Consider the following 17,601-nt stretch of genomic DNA (forward strand, 5'->3'; position numbering starts at 1 on the left):
TATTCCCCCCCAAAAAAAAGTTAATAAAAGTTAATCAATAAATAATATGTCCCCCAAAATGGTGCTATTAAAAAACAAGACCTTATACAGCTATGTCGACGCAAAAATAAAAAAGGTTATAGCTCTTGGAATGCGACGATTGAAAAACGTAAAAAATAGCTTGGTCATTAAGGTCCAAAATAGGCTTGTCATTAAGGGGTTAAAGGGAACCTGTCACCAGCATTTCACCTATTAAACTAGCAATAGCGCTATCTCAGACGAGATTTTGGCATTCAGGGCGGGCCAGTTTTCGGCGGTGGGTGGGCATAAGAAGAGGAACAAACAAGACTGCCGGATTTTTATCATAAAAGGCGCAAAATCTTTGCAGACCATAATTTAAGGTCAGAGGATGAGTTCAGGAGGGAGGATAACGGAAATGAACATTTGACAGCAGTGGCCAGCGAGTGGTGAGTATAGTTCAATAGGTGAAATGCTGGTGACAGGTTGCATTTAAAGGATATGTACACTTTTGAGGGCAATTTAATAAATAAATAAATTAGTCAGTGTGTTTAGTGTAACTTTGTTATTAGTCTTTATTAAAAAATCCTTTTACTTTTGGGGATACAGCTGTTCTGTGTTCTCTATACAGAGCAGCTTATCGTTCGCTTTACACTGAATTCGTCAGTCCCGTGGACCTGACCAGGTTCAGTCTCGGCAGGTCCTGAATGTCTGTGACACGCAGGACCCACCTGTAAACGATCACATCACTTAGATGTGATCGATGACAGGTTGATCCTGCGTGGACCTGCCGAAACTGAACCCGTCAGGTCCGCGGGACTGACGGATTCAGTGTAAAGCGAACGATAAGCTGCTCTGTATAGAGAATACAGAACAGCTGTATCCCCAAAAGTAGAAGGATCTTTTTTAATAAAGACTAATTACAAAGTTACACTAATCACACTGACTAATCTAATTATTAAAACAAAAAAAAAAAATGCCCCCAAAGGTGTCCATAGCCTTTAAACTAACACATTGCATTGGATGAACAAAGACCTATAATATTTATAACATAAACTATCTTCATCATTGTCAAGATTGCGGACCTGATATAATGACAGTTGCATCCAAGTCTGAGGTGAATACTAATAGTTACACTTCGCTGCTTTTCCTCTTTTTCTATTTTTGATCGATGTCATAATAGTATTTTGATGGAAAACCCATTTTAAGAAAAGTATTCACCGTTCTATGATCCTTGTGTGCTGTGAAAAACATGCTCTTTAGGCCTCATTTACACGAGCGTGTGCGTTTTGCGCACGCAAAAAACGCAGCATTTTGCGTGCGCAAAAGGCACTTGACAGCTCCGTGTGTCATCCGTGTATGATGTGCGGCTGCGTGATTTTCGCGCAGCCGCCATCATAGAGATGAGGCTAGTCTACGTCAGTCACTGTCCATGGTGCTGAAAGAGTTAACTGATCGGCAGTAACTCTTTCAGCACCCTCGACAGTGAATTCCGATCACCATATGGAGTAACCTGTTTAAAAAAAAAAGAGGTTCGTACTTACCGAGAACTTCCCGGCCGTTGCCTTGGTGACGCGTCCTTGGTGACGCACCTCTCTTGACATCTGGCCCCACCTCCCTGGATGACGCGGCACTCCATGTGACCGCTGCAGCCTGTGCTTGGCTTGTGATTGGCTGCAGCTGTCACTTGGACTGAATTGTCATCCCGGGAGGTCAGACTGGAGGAAGAAGCCGGGAGTTATCGGTAAGTCAGAACTTTTTTTTTTTTACACGTTCACGTATATTGGAATCGGAAGTCACTGTCCAGGGTGCTGAACCAGTTTAACTCTTTCAGCACCCTGGACAGTGACTGTCTCCTGCCGGGTTCGGTCAAAACGAGTTCGGCCGAACCCGGTGAAGTTCGGTTCGCTCATCTCTAAGACACTCCGTTCGGATGTTTGTAAACAGAAAAGTACGTGGTGCTTTTCTGTTTACATTCAGTTTGACAGCTCTTGCGCGAATCACGCAGTTCGCACGGAAGTGCTTCCGTGCGGCATGCGTGGTTTTCACACACCCATTGACTTCAATGGGTGCGTGATGTGCGAAAAACGCACGATTATAGAACATGTCGTGAGTTTTACGCAACGCAAAATTCACGCATTGTCTGCACTGCCCCATAGAGTAATATAGGTGCGTACGACACGCGTGAAAAGCACGTATATTACGCTCGTGTAAATGAGGCCTTATAGCCGGAATTTCAAGGAAATACCTGACCAGAATCAGTGACAAGTCATGCGAACAGTCTGTTGATATGTGATAACGCTGACCATCTGTTTCTGCAGGAGAGTCAATGATTCATTTGCTATGCACTGTTAGCACTGTGTTCACACACAAGAAAGGGGCGTTCTATGGAAATGAAATCATCACTGACAGTCCAGTTATGGACCTGCTCCCTCTGTGGTTTGTTACATTTAGGCCTCCTTCACACACACGCTTTTTCTGGCGGTTTAACTGCATGAAAAAAATACATGTTAAAATGCAGTTGTCTTGTAAGGGTATGTTCACACACACTAATTACGGACGTAATTTGGGCGTTTTTGCCCCGAATTACGTCCGAAAAATGCGGCTTGAAAGCGTTGACAAACATCTGCCCATTGAAAGCAATGGGCTGACGTTTGTCTGTTCACACGGGAGTGGCTATTATTATTTAAAGCACCTGCTCACCCTTTCATCAGCGTTTCTGACCTGGCTGTGTCCATTTGTAAGTATGGCCTTTTTCGGTGTTTTTGAGGCGTATATTTACGCGCCGCTGTCAAATGACGGCGCGTAAATAGACGCCCGCGTCAAAGAAGTGACCTGTCACTTCTTGGGGCGTAATTGGAGCCGTTATTCATTGACTCCAATGAAAAGCAGCGCCAATTACGTCCGTAATGGACGCGGCGTTCAAGCGCCCACACATGCCGTTACGGCTGAAATTACGGGGATGTTTTCTCCTGAAAACATTACTGTAATTTCAGCCGTTACGGACGCTGTCGTGTGAACATACCCTAAGATGTAAGGGTATGTTCACACGGCTTATTTTTGGCCGTTTTTCGGGCCGTAAAAAGCGGAAGCAGAACGCCTCCAAACATCTGCCCATTGATTTCAATGGGAAAAACGGTGTTCTGTTCCGACGGGCTGTTTTTTTAACTTTTTTTTATACCTTAGGGTATGTTCACACGCTTAACTAAAAACATACGGAGCTGTTTTCAGGGGATAACAGCTCCTGATTTTCAGACTTTTTTAAGCCACTTGCATTTTTCGCTGCGTTTTCTTACGGCCGTTTTTGGAGCGTTTTTTCTATAGAGTCAATGAAAAACAGCTCCAAAAACGGCTCAAGAAGTGCCATGCACTTCTTTTTCGCGGCTGTTTTTTTTACGCGGCCGTTTTTCAAAACGCCAGCTTAAAAAAACGGCCCGTTGGAACGGAACGCCGTTTTTCCCGATGAAATCAATGGGCAGATGTTTGTAGGCATTCTGCTTCTATTATTTCAGGCGTTTTTCGAGATGTAAATGCCCCGAAATACGCCTGAAAACACTATGTTAGCACATACCCCCACAGTGTTTTTCTGGCGTTTTTAGTGAGCTGTGGATAGGTAAACATTTATGATTTTGGGAATACCCCTTTAAGCCTGGAATAACATGCAGTTTTCACGGCAGGTTTTAATGCAGTTTTTTTTTTTTTAGCTAAACATAGGAGTGGATTCAAAAGAGAGACCTGCCAGTCTTTCCTTTATACGTTGCCTTCTTTTTTGTATTCACTCCTGGTTTTATCACAAATAAACTGCCTTAAAAACCGCATGTATGATTGCTGCCTTAGGCAACATGAATTCTCTAGTTCCATGACTGGTATAAAATGATAAGGTATGTCCCCTGTAGTTAATAACCACTATGTGTGGCAAGCCGAAGCTTCTAGAGCCCGGCTCCATAACCGCAGGTGCAGGGCTGCTGTGCAGGTCCCTTTAAGCAGGTGCCTTGCTGCCGAGCGGTGACTGTACAGTCATCCCAGCCGGGGCCGCCACACCCGCTCAGGTGTCGGGACAGGGGAGGCGCGCTCACGGCTGTCAGCTACAGGTTAGCGGGGTCGTGGACGCGCACTGGGCAGACCCTCCGGTTCACTACACCATCAATACCACGAAGCAGAACGGCGGTGAGAGCGGACGCGACCCCCTCTCATCGGTCACCATGGCGTTGGCTGAGCTCTACACACAGGTAACGTCCCTTCTGCTTTAGTTGTCGTGACTTTCTTCCAGCCGGTGACTGACTATGAGACGTAAAGTTCCTTGAAGGGACAGTGGCCTGTGCGAAGTGACTGATCCCAGAGCTGGGCGTCTGCTGGAGGTCGTGTTGTCACTGCAGGTCGTTCTCCAGGTGACCATAGACACATATATATATATACACACAATTCAGTATTGAATGTTTTTGAGTGTGTACAATCTCTGTACATCCCTGAGGAATATGTCGGAGAGGTATAGCACTGGGATATATAGTGTTTGCACCACTCCGAATCTATAGGCATATTTAGAGGATCCTAATGTCACCGCAGACGCATGGCTTGTCAGTCCCACCACTTGCAGCATTCACCGTCTTGTTAGAGTCACTATGGCCATCTGTAAAAGTAATCTCCGGCGGGTAGAAGCCCCTGCTGGATCCTTCCCACAACCCCCTCCATAAACGTAATGGCCCAAATTTACTGCCAGTCAAAGCAAAGGAGGTAGTTGGAGTGTTTTGCGGCAAATTTATTAAAAGGCACACATCTCTTTAAAAAAAATTGGCACATTTTGACCTCAAACAGACAAAAAATCATCTATGAGCAGGTGTAGTGTAGATTTGCACCTTTTTAACTCCATTCACTTAATAAATTTGACTTAAAGAGGCTCTGTCACCAGATTCTCTAATCCCTATCTGCTATTGCATGTGATCGGCGCTGCAATGTAGATAACAGTAACGTTTTGTTTTTTAAAAACGTTAATTTTTGGCCAAGTTATGAGCTATTTTATATATATGCAAATGAGATTTAAAATGGACAACTGGGCGTTTTTATTTCGTTATGTCCAACTGGGTGTGTATTGTGTTTTTAACTGGGCGTGTTTACGTGTATGACGCTGACCAATCAGTGACCAGTCAGCGTCATACACTCATCTCCATTCATTTACAAGCAGCATAGTGTTCTTACTAGAACGATGTGCAGCCACATACACAAGTGTCCTGATAATGATTACACATGAAATCCAGCCTGGACGTCATGTGTACTCAGAATCCTGATACTTCTGACTCTTTTCTGTGAGATTCCAGCAAGCCACGCGTAATCTCGCGAGATTACGAGGTAAACTAGATTTCTTTTCCCTTTCTGGAAATCTCACAGAAAAGAGTCAGAAGTGTCAGGATTCTGAGTACACATGACGTCCAGGCTGGATTTCATGTGTAATCATTATCAGGACACTTGTGTATGTGGCTGCACATCGTTCTAGTAAGAACACTATGTGCTGTGTAAATGAATGGAGATGAGTGTATGATGCTGACTGGTCACTGATTCGTCAGCATCATACACGCAAACACGCCCAGTTAAAAACAATACACGCCCAGTTGTCCATTTCAAAGCTCATTTGCATATATATATAAAATAGCTCATAACTTGGCCAAAAATGAAAGTTTTTAAAAAAACAAAACGTTACTGTTATCTACATTGCAGCGCCGATCACATGCAATAGGAGATAGGGATTAGAGAATCTGGTGACAGAGCCTCTTTAAACTAAAATCTCTAGGGCCATGGTCTACAAGGAGATTTTAGACAGCTACTTAGAGGCAAGAGGATTTTTAAAGGGGGTTTCCAAATGCATATTTTTTAACCAAGTTATTTTCGCCGTGCTCCCACTACTCTCTGGTTTTCACGCTACGAGTATTGGTCAGCATGTATCTGCCAGCCTAGCCCCTTATATTACAAGCTCTAATATAAAGGGCTAGGCTAGTGGATGTGTGCTGACCACCACTCTTAGCGTAAAAACCAGCGTAGCTAGTGCCACGATGCCCTCTATAGATAGTGCCATACCCTGCCCTCTGTAGATAGTGCCACGATGCCCTCTGTAGATAGTGCCACGATGCCCTCTGTAGAAAGTGCAACACAGTGCCCATGTAGATAGTGCCACACAGTGCCCATGTAGATAGTGCCACACAGTGCCCATGTAGATAGTGCCACAGATGTAGATAGTGTCACACTCACATGTCCCCGTTCTCACGTCATCCTCCAGTGATGCAGGCCCGGTCTCTTTTGTCTACTCCAGCAGAACGACTCAGGGACGTAATACCACTACCTGCATCACAAGAATTGCGCCAAATGGCGGGGAAGGGAACTGATGGTTCCCTTGCCTCGCCAGCGCTGTCCAATTGTATGTGAGAGCCTCCTCACACTGATTACAGGCAGCTGGAGCTGAGGCCAGGCCGGACTGCACAGGAGGGATGCATCGCCATAACAACGGAAATTCTGTCCGAGAAAACGCACCACAATGTGGTATGGTTTTTGGACAGAATATACTTTGGATTCCAGTTTGGATACGCTGCGTGATTTTTATGCAGCTTATCTGTCCCGTGGCAACCCTGCCTGAAGCAACGAAAATGCAGCATAAATTGACATGTTGCGGATTGAAATTCCGCATTGCAGGTCAATTTATTAATGTTTTCTCTGCTTTTTCTTTCCGCAACGTGGGCATGAGATTTTCAAAATCTCATCCACTTTGCTGCTACTGTAAATGCTAAGGAATTTCTGCACAGAATTCCGTTGCAGAAATTTCGCAGCATTTACGCTACGTGGGAACCCGGCCTAAGGGCATGTTCAGACGTGGCGGAATTTTTCTGCGAATTCACGGCAAGTATGCAACGAATCTGCAGCAACATTCGCATATTTGACAGGTAATTCAGACGTTGTGGATATCACAGCAGACAAGCCGCAGATTTCAGCCTCTGCATTGCAAAGGCAGAAATCTGCAGTGTAAGGCCTCATGCACGCGGCCGTGCCCGTAATCACGGTCCGTGAGTAGGAACACGGAAAGGTGTGCATAGCCAATAGAACCGGTGCAGTTCTGTAACTGCGGACCGTATTACGGTCCGCAATTACGGAGATTTCTTACGGTCGTGTGCATGGGTCCTAAGGCCTTATTTACACGAACGTGCTTAAAGTCCGTGATACGCGCGTGAAAATGACGTGCGTCGCACGGAGCTATGTTAGTCAATGGGGCCGTTCAGACAGTCCGTGATTTTCATGCAACGTATGTCCGCTGCGTAAAACTCACGACATGTCCTATACTTGGCCGTTTTTCGCGCATCACGCACCTATTCAAGTCAAAGGGTGCGTGAAAATCGCATACGGCACACGGAAGCACTTCCGTGTGTCGTGCGTGATTCGCGCAACAATAGATAAAGAAATTAAGGAAAAAATTAAAGCACTTCCTTCATTTATTTTTCTAAACAGCGTGTCATAAGGATGGCATATGCGTGAAAATCACGCAGCCACGCACCAAACCCTGATGACACACGGAACTGCAACACACGCAAAACGCACACGCTCGTGTGAATCCGGCCTAAGCCTGTTGCTTCTCCGCTGGCAGACATGCATGCTGCGGAATGAAAATTCTGCACCGCAGCCTAAATACTGCACTGTAATTTTCCGTAATGTCTGAACTAAGTTTCCTAAAGAGAGGTATAGAAAACAATGGAAAAAACGTCTGCAGCAGATTTTCACTTCGGACTGTCCGCAGAGGAATTCAACAGCAATTCCGCCACGTCTGAACATGCCCTAAGGGTGAATTCATACGGGGCAGTTTTTGTTGCAGAAATTTCTCTCCCGTCCCTCTCTGAGGTGACTAAGAAGGCTGCTGTGTATGCCCGTTTTCACAGCAGCCTGTCAATTACTGGCATGAGGGGCGGGGGTAACACTTCATAAATATGAGTCCATGGTATTCTTTCAGTGATCCTATGAACTGTAGAAAGGGCACAAAATGACAGATACGCATTAAAGGGGTTGTAGGAGATTAGGCCCAATGCACGAGACCGTAGATTTCGTCCGTAATTACGGACCCATTCATTTCTATGGCCGTCGGACACCTTTCCGTATATTTACGAGAAGGTGCCCATGCCGTAGAAACCTTTCATAAAAAATAGGACATGTCCTATTTTTTTATTTTACGGACCGTGCTCCCATACTTTATAATGGGAGCACGGTACGCAAATATGGATGACAGTCCGTGGCCGGCAGTGCCCGTAATCACGTGCCGTGAAATAGTTCCAGGCCTGTCTATGGGTTGTGTCTGGTATTGCAGCTCACCTTCATTGAAGTGAATGTACTGTAGTATGTAGCCGTATGGCACTGTACAGACTCGGTCTATCACCATGCAGGCTCTGTCCACACAGCTTCTGAGTATGTTCACACGTCGCATTTTCGCAGCATTTTTTTGGACATTATTTTGTAAAAGAAAACAAACAAAAAACACAGGAAAATAGTTTTATTTATTTTTTTAAAGAAAAACCACAGCAAAAAACACTTAAAAATCTCCACAAGTGAACATATTTTTAAATCTGGATTCACACTTCACTTGCTCCATTTTTTTTTAATATGATTTTCTTTGGTGTTTTTCACAGTGTTTTTTTAGGCTAAAAACACTGCAGCCAGATGTTACTTTAGGGCCTTGTTCACACAGAGTTTTTTGCCGCAGAAAAAAATCAGGAACAAAATCCGTGCATAAATTGACCTGCGGTGCGGATTATAACCTGCGCATTTGATGCAAAACGTCCCCATTGAGTTAAAATTCTGCAACAAATGACGATAGTTGCGGAATGTTCTGCGATTACGCTGCATATCCGACCTGTAAGAACATACGCCAAAGGGGGGTAACTGATAAGAACCATTACAGAAGAATCTGTTTTTCTTTACCAATTTTTTGGGCAAATGTCGTTTGTTTTTTTCCTTTTCCAACAGATGTTAAGATCTATTCACACAATTGTGGTCATATCACTTTTAGGCCTGGTTTACACGAGCGTGTGCGTTTTGCGCACGCAAAAAAGCGGCGTTTTGCGTGTGCAAAAGGCATTTAACAGCTCCGTGTGTCATCAGCGTATGATGCGCGGCTGCGAGATTTTCGCGCAGCCGCCATCATTATGACACTCCGTTTGGATGTTTGTAAACAGAAAAGCACGTGGTGCTTTTCTGTTTACATTCAGAGTTTGACAGCTGTTGCGCGAATCACGCTGTTCGCACGGAAGTGCTTCTGTGTGACCTGCGTGATTTTCACGCACCCATTGACTTCAATGGGTGCGTGATGCGCGAACAGTGCACAAATATAGGACATGTCGTGAGTTTTTTTCAGCGGACTCACGCTGCGCAAAACTCACGGACTGTCTGCATGCCCCCATAGACTTACATAGGTCCGTACGACACGCGTGAAAAGCACGCGCGTCGCACGGACGTATATCACACTTGTGTAAACGAGGCCTTAACGCAACGATTTTTGCAAAAATCCACAATTTGACCACAATGTGGGAATATATCCTTTCAAGTGGAAATCATTTTGGCATGAATTTTTCAATCTGTTAAAATTTGAATACAAAAAAATTGCACAAAAATGTGTTAAACTTGCCTCAGTTTTGTTCTCTGTGCACGTTATTCTTGTGTCCATTAGAGCAAGGAAGCTTGTTAATACATTATTCATCACCAACAAACCCGCCCACTAGATTATTATTACTAGCTGGACGGCAGCAGCTCTAATTTATGTAAGACCCCCGTCCCCATTCCCCTGTGCCCACTTTATAGCCCCCTACTTTACAAATAAGAGATAGCAATACCTGCGTTGTATTGCTGAGAGATCCACAATGCAGAAGTACTGGAGTCGGATGCAGTTCTGCAGACTGGTGGGTGATCTGCCATTGTTACCTGCTTCTAGTTGCACATTAACGAAACCTCGTAGCAAAGCGAGTACATGAAACAAATAAGCCATTAGGCCGGGTTCACACGTGCAGTTTTTGCCACTTTTACTATCCACTAACCGCAATAGGAGGTAATAATACATCCAGATGATGGCGCAGACGCAAGAGCCATGCCTGTAAGAGCAGAGCTGTGATTGACAGCTGGGCTCCAGATGTTATAGCTGGAATCAGATAAACCCCAAATAACAGCCATTTAACCCCTTAAATGATGCGCTCAATAGGCATTTGCCAGAGGTGTAGTTAGATAGTGCGAAGCCCCATGCCACTTTTGAATGAAGCTTTTCCCAGTATGGATCAGCCCCCAAAATACACCTCAGAGCATACATAAAAAAAGGCATTTACTCACTACACCTAACTTGCCTTCAGGGCGAATCAGCCCCTGGCTTATGTTAGAATAGAATAGAAACGCTTAAGAGTGTGTTCACATCAGCGTTAGTTTCCACTGAGGGGTTCAGTCGGAGGTTTCCGTCGGGTTAACCCCTCAGCGGAAAGTCAAACGGAAACCTCAGCTTTCGTTTCCCTCACCATTGAACTCAATGGTGACGGAATCCTAGCTAATGTTTTCCGTCTGTCACCGTTGTGACAGGGTTCTGTAGGTTTGGACGGAATCAATAGCGCAGTCTACTGTGTGTGATCAGTATTTACAGATCCACAACAAAAAGAAATGATTTCACCAATTTAGTGAAGCCGCAAATCTGGACCGTAAAATGACTTGTCCTGAGTTCTTTCGGTCTAGATTTGTGGCGCCAGCAAGGATCCGTGAAAGCCACGGTCATGTGCTTGAGGCCTTAGGCTATGTGCACACGTAATGGCTTAGCTGCAGATCTATAGTGTGACAAAGGCCCCCCGGCACACGGAATGGAAATGCATATTTTCCGTTCGGATTTGCACACAGAAAATCTGCTGAAAATTCTAGTACCAGCCATCTGGATAAGATTTAACGAGAACCTTTCACCTCCCCATACTTGTGCAGCTGAGTGCACCATGTTATGGGCACTGCTGCACAAACCTTGTCTCACAAAAACTCTATCCTCCATCGTTATTTAGATATCGGTGCCGTTATATTTGGCATCCGATATGTAAATAACCTCCTGAACTCGCGGGACAGGGATGTAATATTACCACTTTACAAAGCATTAGTGAGGCCTCATCTAGAATATGCAGTCCAGTTCTGGGCTCCAGTTCATAGAAAGGATGCCCTGGAGTTGGAAAAAATACAAAGAAGAGCAACGAAGCTAATAAGGGGCATGGAGAATTTAAGTTATGAGGAAAGATTGAAAGAATTAAACCTATTTAGTCTTGAAAAAAGACAACTAAGGGGGGACATGATTAACTTATATAAATATATTAATGGCACATACAAAAAATATGGTGAAATCCTGTTCCTTGTAAAACCCCCTCAAAAAACAAGGGGGCACTCCCTCCGTCTGGAGAAAAAAAGGTTCAAGCTTCAGGGGCGACAAGGCTTCTTTACTGTGAGAACTGTGAATCTATGGAATAGCCTACCGCAGGAGCTGGTCACAGCAGGGACAGTAGATGGCTTTAAAAAAGGGTTAGATAATTTCCTAGAACAAAAAAATATTAGCTCCTATGTGTAGAAATTTTTCCTTCCCTTTTCCCTTCCCTTGGTTGAACTTGATGGACATGTGTCTTTTTTCAGCCGTACTAACTATGTAACTATGTAACTATGTAAGGGTATGTTCACACGGCGGGGGTCCGTAACGGCTGAAATTACGGGGATGTTTCAGCCTGAAAACATCCCCGTAATTTCAGCCGTACCGGCATGTGCAGGCGCTTGAACGCCGCGTCAATTACGGCCGTAATTAGCGCTGCTATTCATTGGAGTCAATGAATAGCGGCTCCAATTACGGCCAAAGAAGTGACAGGTCACTTCTTCTACGCGGGCGTCTATTTACGCGCCGTCATTTGACAGCGGCGCGTAAATATACGCCTCGTGTGAACAGACAAACGTCTGCCCATTGCTTTCAATGGGCAGATGTTTGTCAGCGCTATTGAGGCGCTATTTTCGGGCGTAATTCGCGGCAATAACGCCCGATTTACGTCCGTAAATAGGCCGTGTGAACATACCCTAACTGTGAATGGGGCGTTTCTTTATTTCAAAATGGCATGGGGGTGTGATGGATGGTTAATGTGCTTATATTCTCTGTATTAAATTACATTGTGAATTATCAAGCAGAATGCCGGATTCTATTCCACCTGCAAAGACCTTCTCCCCCTGTTTTAAGAAATATATATATATTTCTTGTGTCTTAAAGAATCCATTTTGTGAATAAAAGCCATTTGTTGCTTTAAGACAAGTATATTAATGCTGATATTGTATGTTTCTTAGTTAGTTATGTGTGTCCTAGCTGTGAAGGAGAGGTTGGTTGTAAGAAGATGCATAGTGACCTCAAAATTTAAACAGCTCTTTCAAAGGGGGGGGGGGGAATGAGGGGAGTGAGATAATAGTGTGTTCTAGTCTGAAGGTAGTGAGAGAGACACATTCCTTTTGTGTGTGAATATAACTCCCTCACAACTTCCACATGTTAGAAGAACAAGCTATTGTATTCCAAATAGAACAGCTGGAACCAGACGTAAGCATCTAATGAAGAATTATAGTTTTAAATTTGAAATGTATTGTATGTCTGTGATTGGCTCAATATGAAATATTCTCATTGTATGATATTGGCTGAATCAGAGGAGTTATTATCATATTGTAAATGATTGGTTAACCTCAAGCCTACACACCCCTTTTGAATAATTTTATTGTAATTGAATTTGGCAATAAACCTCAGAGGAGTATTTTGAGCATACAGGCAATGTTTGTGTCTCTACTTCTCTCCGATATATCGATAGAATCTATGATTTGGAGATGAATACATTTCCGGAGTGACTGTCGGTTGAAACACTTGTCTAAATTTTCAGTCTAATATATTTTGAGCCATGACTTCCGCAACAGGGGCGTATTACTTATTGCTCTGACACTGTCCAATCGGCTACAGACAGTATCAGAGCGGCTTTTGCTGTGTGATCTCTTTCCTGAGATCACACAGTCTGCAAGTGCCCCGCAGAATGACAAGACTGTGTGATCTCGAGAGAGAGAGATCACACAGCACAAGGCGCACTCACACTGTCCGTAGCGGATTGCACAGTGTCAGAGCATTAAGTAACACGCCCCCCCCTGCCATTTAGAAATAAGTCGCCCCATTAACTGTTCAGGGGCTATTTACATATCGGACGGCAAATATAACGGCTCCGATATCTAAATAACGGATGAGGATAGAAAAAAAATAATTTAGGTGACACACGGTTTGTGCAGCAGTGACTATTATATGGTGCACTCAGCTGCACAGTTATGGGCAGGTGAAAGTTTCTCTTTAAACATGCTCATTCCGTTACAGACATTCACAGTGGATTTTGCCATTTTCAATGTAGAAGTGGTAAAATCTGGGGTAAACCAGCACCAAAATCGACATGTTACACATGCAGCTTTTTCTGTGGAAAAATTCACCAAAAATCTGCCAGGTGTGTGGGTATCCATATAGATTGTGGTCCGGATTTCCGTCTCCAGCATGGATCCATGAAAACCACAGTCGTGTGCATGTGGCCATAGAAACGAATGGGTCCCCTATTTATCCACAATAATGCACACTCAATAGGCTATGTGCACACGCAACGGCTTAGCTGCAGTTTATAGTGAGGCAAAGAAATAGGCCACCTGCACAGCCACGGAGCGGAAATGCTACATATTTTCCGTGCAAATTTGCTTACAGAAATTCTGCTGAAGATTCTGGTATCAGCCATGTGGATAAGATATTGCGGTGTATTCGTGGAATGTGAGTGGAGGACCTCTTTTGCTTTTGATTTTGTTTGGACCATTTTTTGGACTTTGTCTTTGGACCTCGAGCTCCATTTTTCTTTTTTGCAGTGTCCCGTGGTTACTAGTTACATCATATTGACGTTTCTGGCAATTTCAATATAAAAGTGGTGAAATCTGCGGTTAATCAGCACGAAAATCCACACGTGACACATACAGCTTTTGCTGCGAAAAAATTCACAACAAATCCGCCATATGGATTGTGGCTTGAATTTAAGGTGGGTTCACCACATTTTTTGGTATCCTTTTGATGGCCGCAAAATTTTGCCATGGCAACCAGCTGTTACATTGTAGTGAGTAGAATTGGAAAAAAAAAAAAAGATAAACACAATGTGGCTGAAAACGCCGTGGTTTTCAGTAGAACATAAGAGGGAGATATATCTAAACTGGTGCAAAGGAAAATTGAAGCAGTTGCCCATGGCAACCACTCAGGTTGCTGCTTTCATTTTCCAAAGGGCCTCTGAAAAATGAGATCTTGAACCTGATTGGTTGATGTGGACAAGTACACCAGCTTTGATATATCTCCTCCTGTGTTTCTATCAGTCACATCTTTTAATAAATGGTAGAAAAATCACCAATATTAAAGGGGTTGTCTTAATATCGACATTATCACCTGTCCACATGATAGGTGATCATTTTCTGATTGCTAGGTGACCCACTGCTGTAACTCCCACTGATCATGAGGACTAGAATCCTAAACCTCTAGATTCTCCCTGCATTGGCTGCAGTGAGGATTAGTTTGAATGGAGCAGCAGTCGAGCATGCGTGCGCTGCTCCGTGACTGACGGAAACAGCCGGACGCTGTACTCGGCTGTTTCCTTCATTCCAATAGACTTTAAATTGGGCGGCAGCGCGCATGATCGACCGCCGCTCTTTTCAATGGTCGAGCAGTGAGGAGAAACTGGGGGTTCGAGACACCCATTCTCACGATCGGTTGGGGTTCCAGCAGTGGGGTTCCACACAACCAGACAATTGTCACCTATCCTATGGATAGGTGCGAATTGATGATTCTTGTAATACCCTTTAAGGAATGCTGTAGTTTCTAAAAAAAAACTTGTTTTTACAACAAAAAATGTGAAGTAGATTTTGCCAAATTTGATTTGCATGCATCTGATTACAATCTGTGTACAGCGCTGTGAAATATGCTTGAGCTATATAAGCAACAGAAATGATAAAACTAACATCTGGATACTCCAGTTTTTCTACTTTACCTTATAATTAACCATGACGTGGCTGTTCTGTAACAGCTTTATAATCTGTTGAAATACATGGTACTATATAATATTATATTAGAATATTTTTTTGGTACAATAATATATTCCATATAAAGAGTTAAATCCTGTTAGGCTACATGCACACGTTGCCTATTTTGCTGCGGAAAATACGCACCAAAACCGCAGCAATATTCAGGAAATTAGCAGGTAAAAAAAGGAGGTAATTGTGCGTTTTTCAGTGCGGTTTTTACGTTTTGAAACGCAATTCGCAAGCAGAAACGCAAAATAAATTGACATGCTGCAGATTCTAAAAAACATTTCCGTCTGAAAAATACTACAACGTGTACATGAAATTTCCTGTTATCTCATTGACTATGATGGCACTGTATTACACTGCGGATTTGCCGCACGCAAATCCGGGCGGCAAAACCGCACGTAATATGCATTGGGGGCATTGACCCTAAACCTTTCTAGACTTTTTTTCTAAATACTAAAACAGGGTAATTTTAGTATTTAGTGTAGTCGATAACATGTAGCCGTCAGTCCCGCTGACCTGACGGATTCGGGTTTCAGCGCAAGATACAGCTTCTATGTATTTACAAGGAAGCTGTAGCTGAAAACTGTAAAACATTTTTTATAAAAACAAATTACAAAGCTGCATTAAACACTAAAATACACTGTTTTAGAAAAAGAAAAAAAAAAGTCTTCAAAGGTTTACGTTGACTTAAAGCTGGACATACTATTCAAAGTTCAATAAAGATTTTCTGAATTTATTGTATGAAAATGCACTGATCTTGAAAGGAGAAAAAAAAATAACCTGTTTGGCAGCTGTTGGCATGAATTGCCTGAGTTTATACTACATTTTATTTTGGAGGTATTTTAAGATTATACAATTATATCTAGTATATCCACATATTTTAAAGTTCATGTTAGGCCCCATTAACATTAAAGAGGCTCTGTCACCACATTATAAGTGGCCTATATTGTACATGATGTGATTGGCGCTGTAATGTAGATTATGTAATGTAGATTATAGCAGTGTTTATTATTTAGAAAAACAATAATTTTTGAGTTATGACCTATATTAGATTTATGCTAATTAGTTTCTTAATGACCAACTGGGCGTGTTTTACTTTTTGACCAAGTGGGCGTTGAGGAGAGAAGTGTATGACGCTGACCAATCAGCGTCATACACTTCTCCCCATTCATTTACACGGCATATAGTATTCTTATTAGATCACTATGTGCAGCCACATACACACACACTAACGTCACTGAAGAGTACTGAGACTTAATAGACATCACTGCCAACCAGGACGTGATGTCTATTCAAAATCCTGACACTTCGCTAACGTTTGTGTGTCATTTACAACACAGCAAGCGTAATCTTGCGAGATTACGCTGTAAATGACAGCCCAGCGTGATCGCTATGTGCTGTAAATGACACACAAACGTTAGCGAAGTGTCAGGATCATTAAAAAAGTCATTAGCATAAAGCTAAAATAGGTCATAACTCTGTCAAAAATGATTGTTTTTCTAAATAAAAAACACTGCTGTAATCTACATTACAGCACCAATCACATTATGCAGGAGATAGGGCTTATACCCTGATAAAGCTCTCAATGTAAAAGGCTATGTAAACCTTTGAAAGTGATTTTTTTTTTAAATGTCAGTCAGTGTGTTTGGTGCAACTTTGAAATTTGTTTTTATTAAAAATTATTTTAACTTTTTGAGATACAGCTGGGATAGCTAACTAACTGGTCTTTAAGGACGTTCGACAGACCCAATATAAACTGGCACCTCAAGGCAGGGTCATTCCACCGAGAAGCTACACCCCACTTCCTAAAGTCAGAACAGTATTCCTCAACGGGTCTCTTACCCTGACGTAAGGTCACCAGCTGACTCTCGGCAAAGGCAGTCTTGTCAGTCTCGTCATAGATGAGCCCGAGAGCAGAAAAAAAAGGTCAACGGAAGAAAGTTCAGGGGCGTCAGGAGCCAAGGAGAAGGCCCATTCCTGGGGGCGGTCCTGGAGCAGGGACCTAATTATACCCACTCGCTGGCTCTCAGAACCTGAGTGGGGTCTTAATCAGAAATAGAGTCTACAACTCTTCCGAAAAGAGAAAAAAGTCCTCCGGTCCCCTGAGAACTGGTCAGGCAACTTGAGGTGGGGTTCAAGAGGTGAGGTGAAGGGTACTTACTACCTGGGTAGCATCACGCTGGTTGAACCTCTGAGCCAGGTCTTGGACCTGTAGGGAGAGACCCTGCATTTGCTGAGCCAGGACCTCAAGGGGATCCATAGTAGAGTCAGGGACCAGGGTAAGAAAAGGTATAGGGCCTGTGATTATGTAATGAATCGGGGTGGGGAGACGAGAGGTGAGCCCTAATCTCCCCGCAACTCAGTCCCTGCTTACTTGCATGGCCCGTCCTAAGTGACGGCGTACAACTGGGCGACGGTCCCTACGCTCAATAAGTGCAAGACAGACAATACAAGACAAGAGCACACATAAGCAAAGGGGAAGTAGGG

General features: G+C 43.4%; 1 protein-coding gene across 1 annotated transcript in view; it reads left to right on the plus strand.

The window, feature by feature from the left end:
• The first annotated feature begins 4,038 nt into the window (after positions 1–4,038).
• The window catches only part of MYO5C (myosin VC), a 128,104-nt gene continuing 114,541 nt past the window's right edge, over positions 4,039–17,601 (plus strand). Inside the window, exon 1 of the mRNA XM_075857991.1 lies at positions 4,039–4,226. Coding sequence (XP_075714106.1) covers positions 4,200–4,226 — 27 coding nt within the window. The 5' untranslated portion in view covers positions 4,039–4,199. The remainder of the gene's footprint in view (positions 4,227–17,601) is intronic.

Source organism: Rhinoderma darwinii, chromosome 3 (genome assembly GCF_050947455.1).
Source record: "Rhinoderma darwinii isolate aRhiDar2 chromosome 3, aRhiDar2.hap1, whole genome shotgun sequence".
In the NCBI taxonomy this organism is placed as follows: Eukaryota; Metazoa; Chordata; class Amphibia; order Anura; family Rhinodermatidae; genus Rhinoderma; species Rhinoderma darwinii.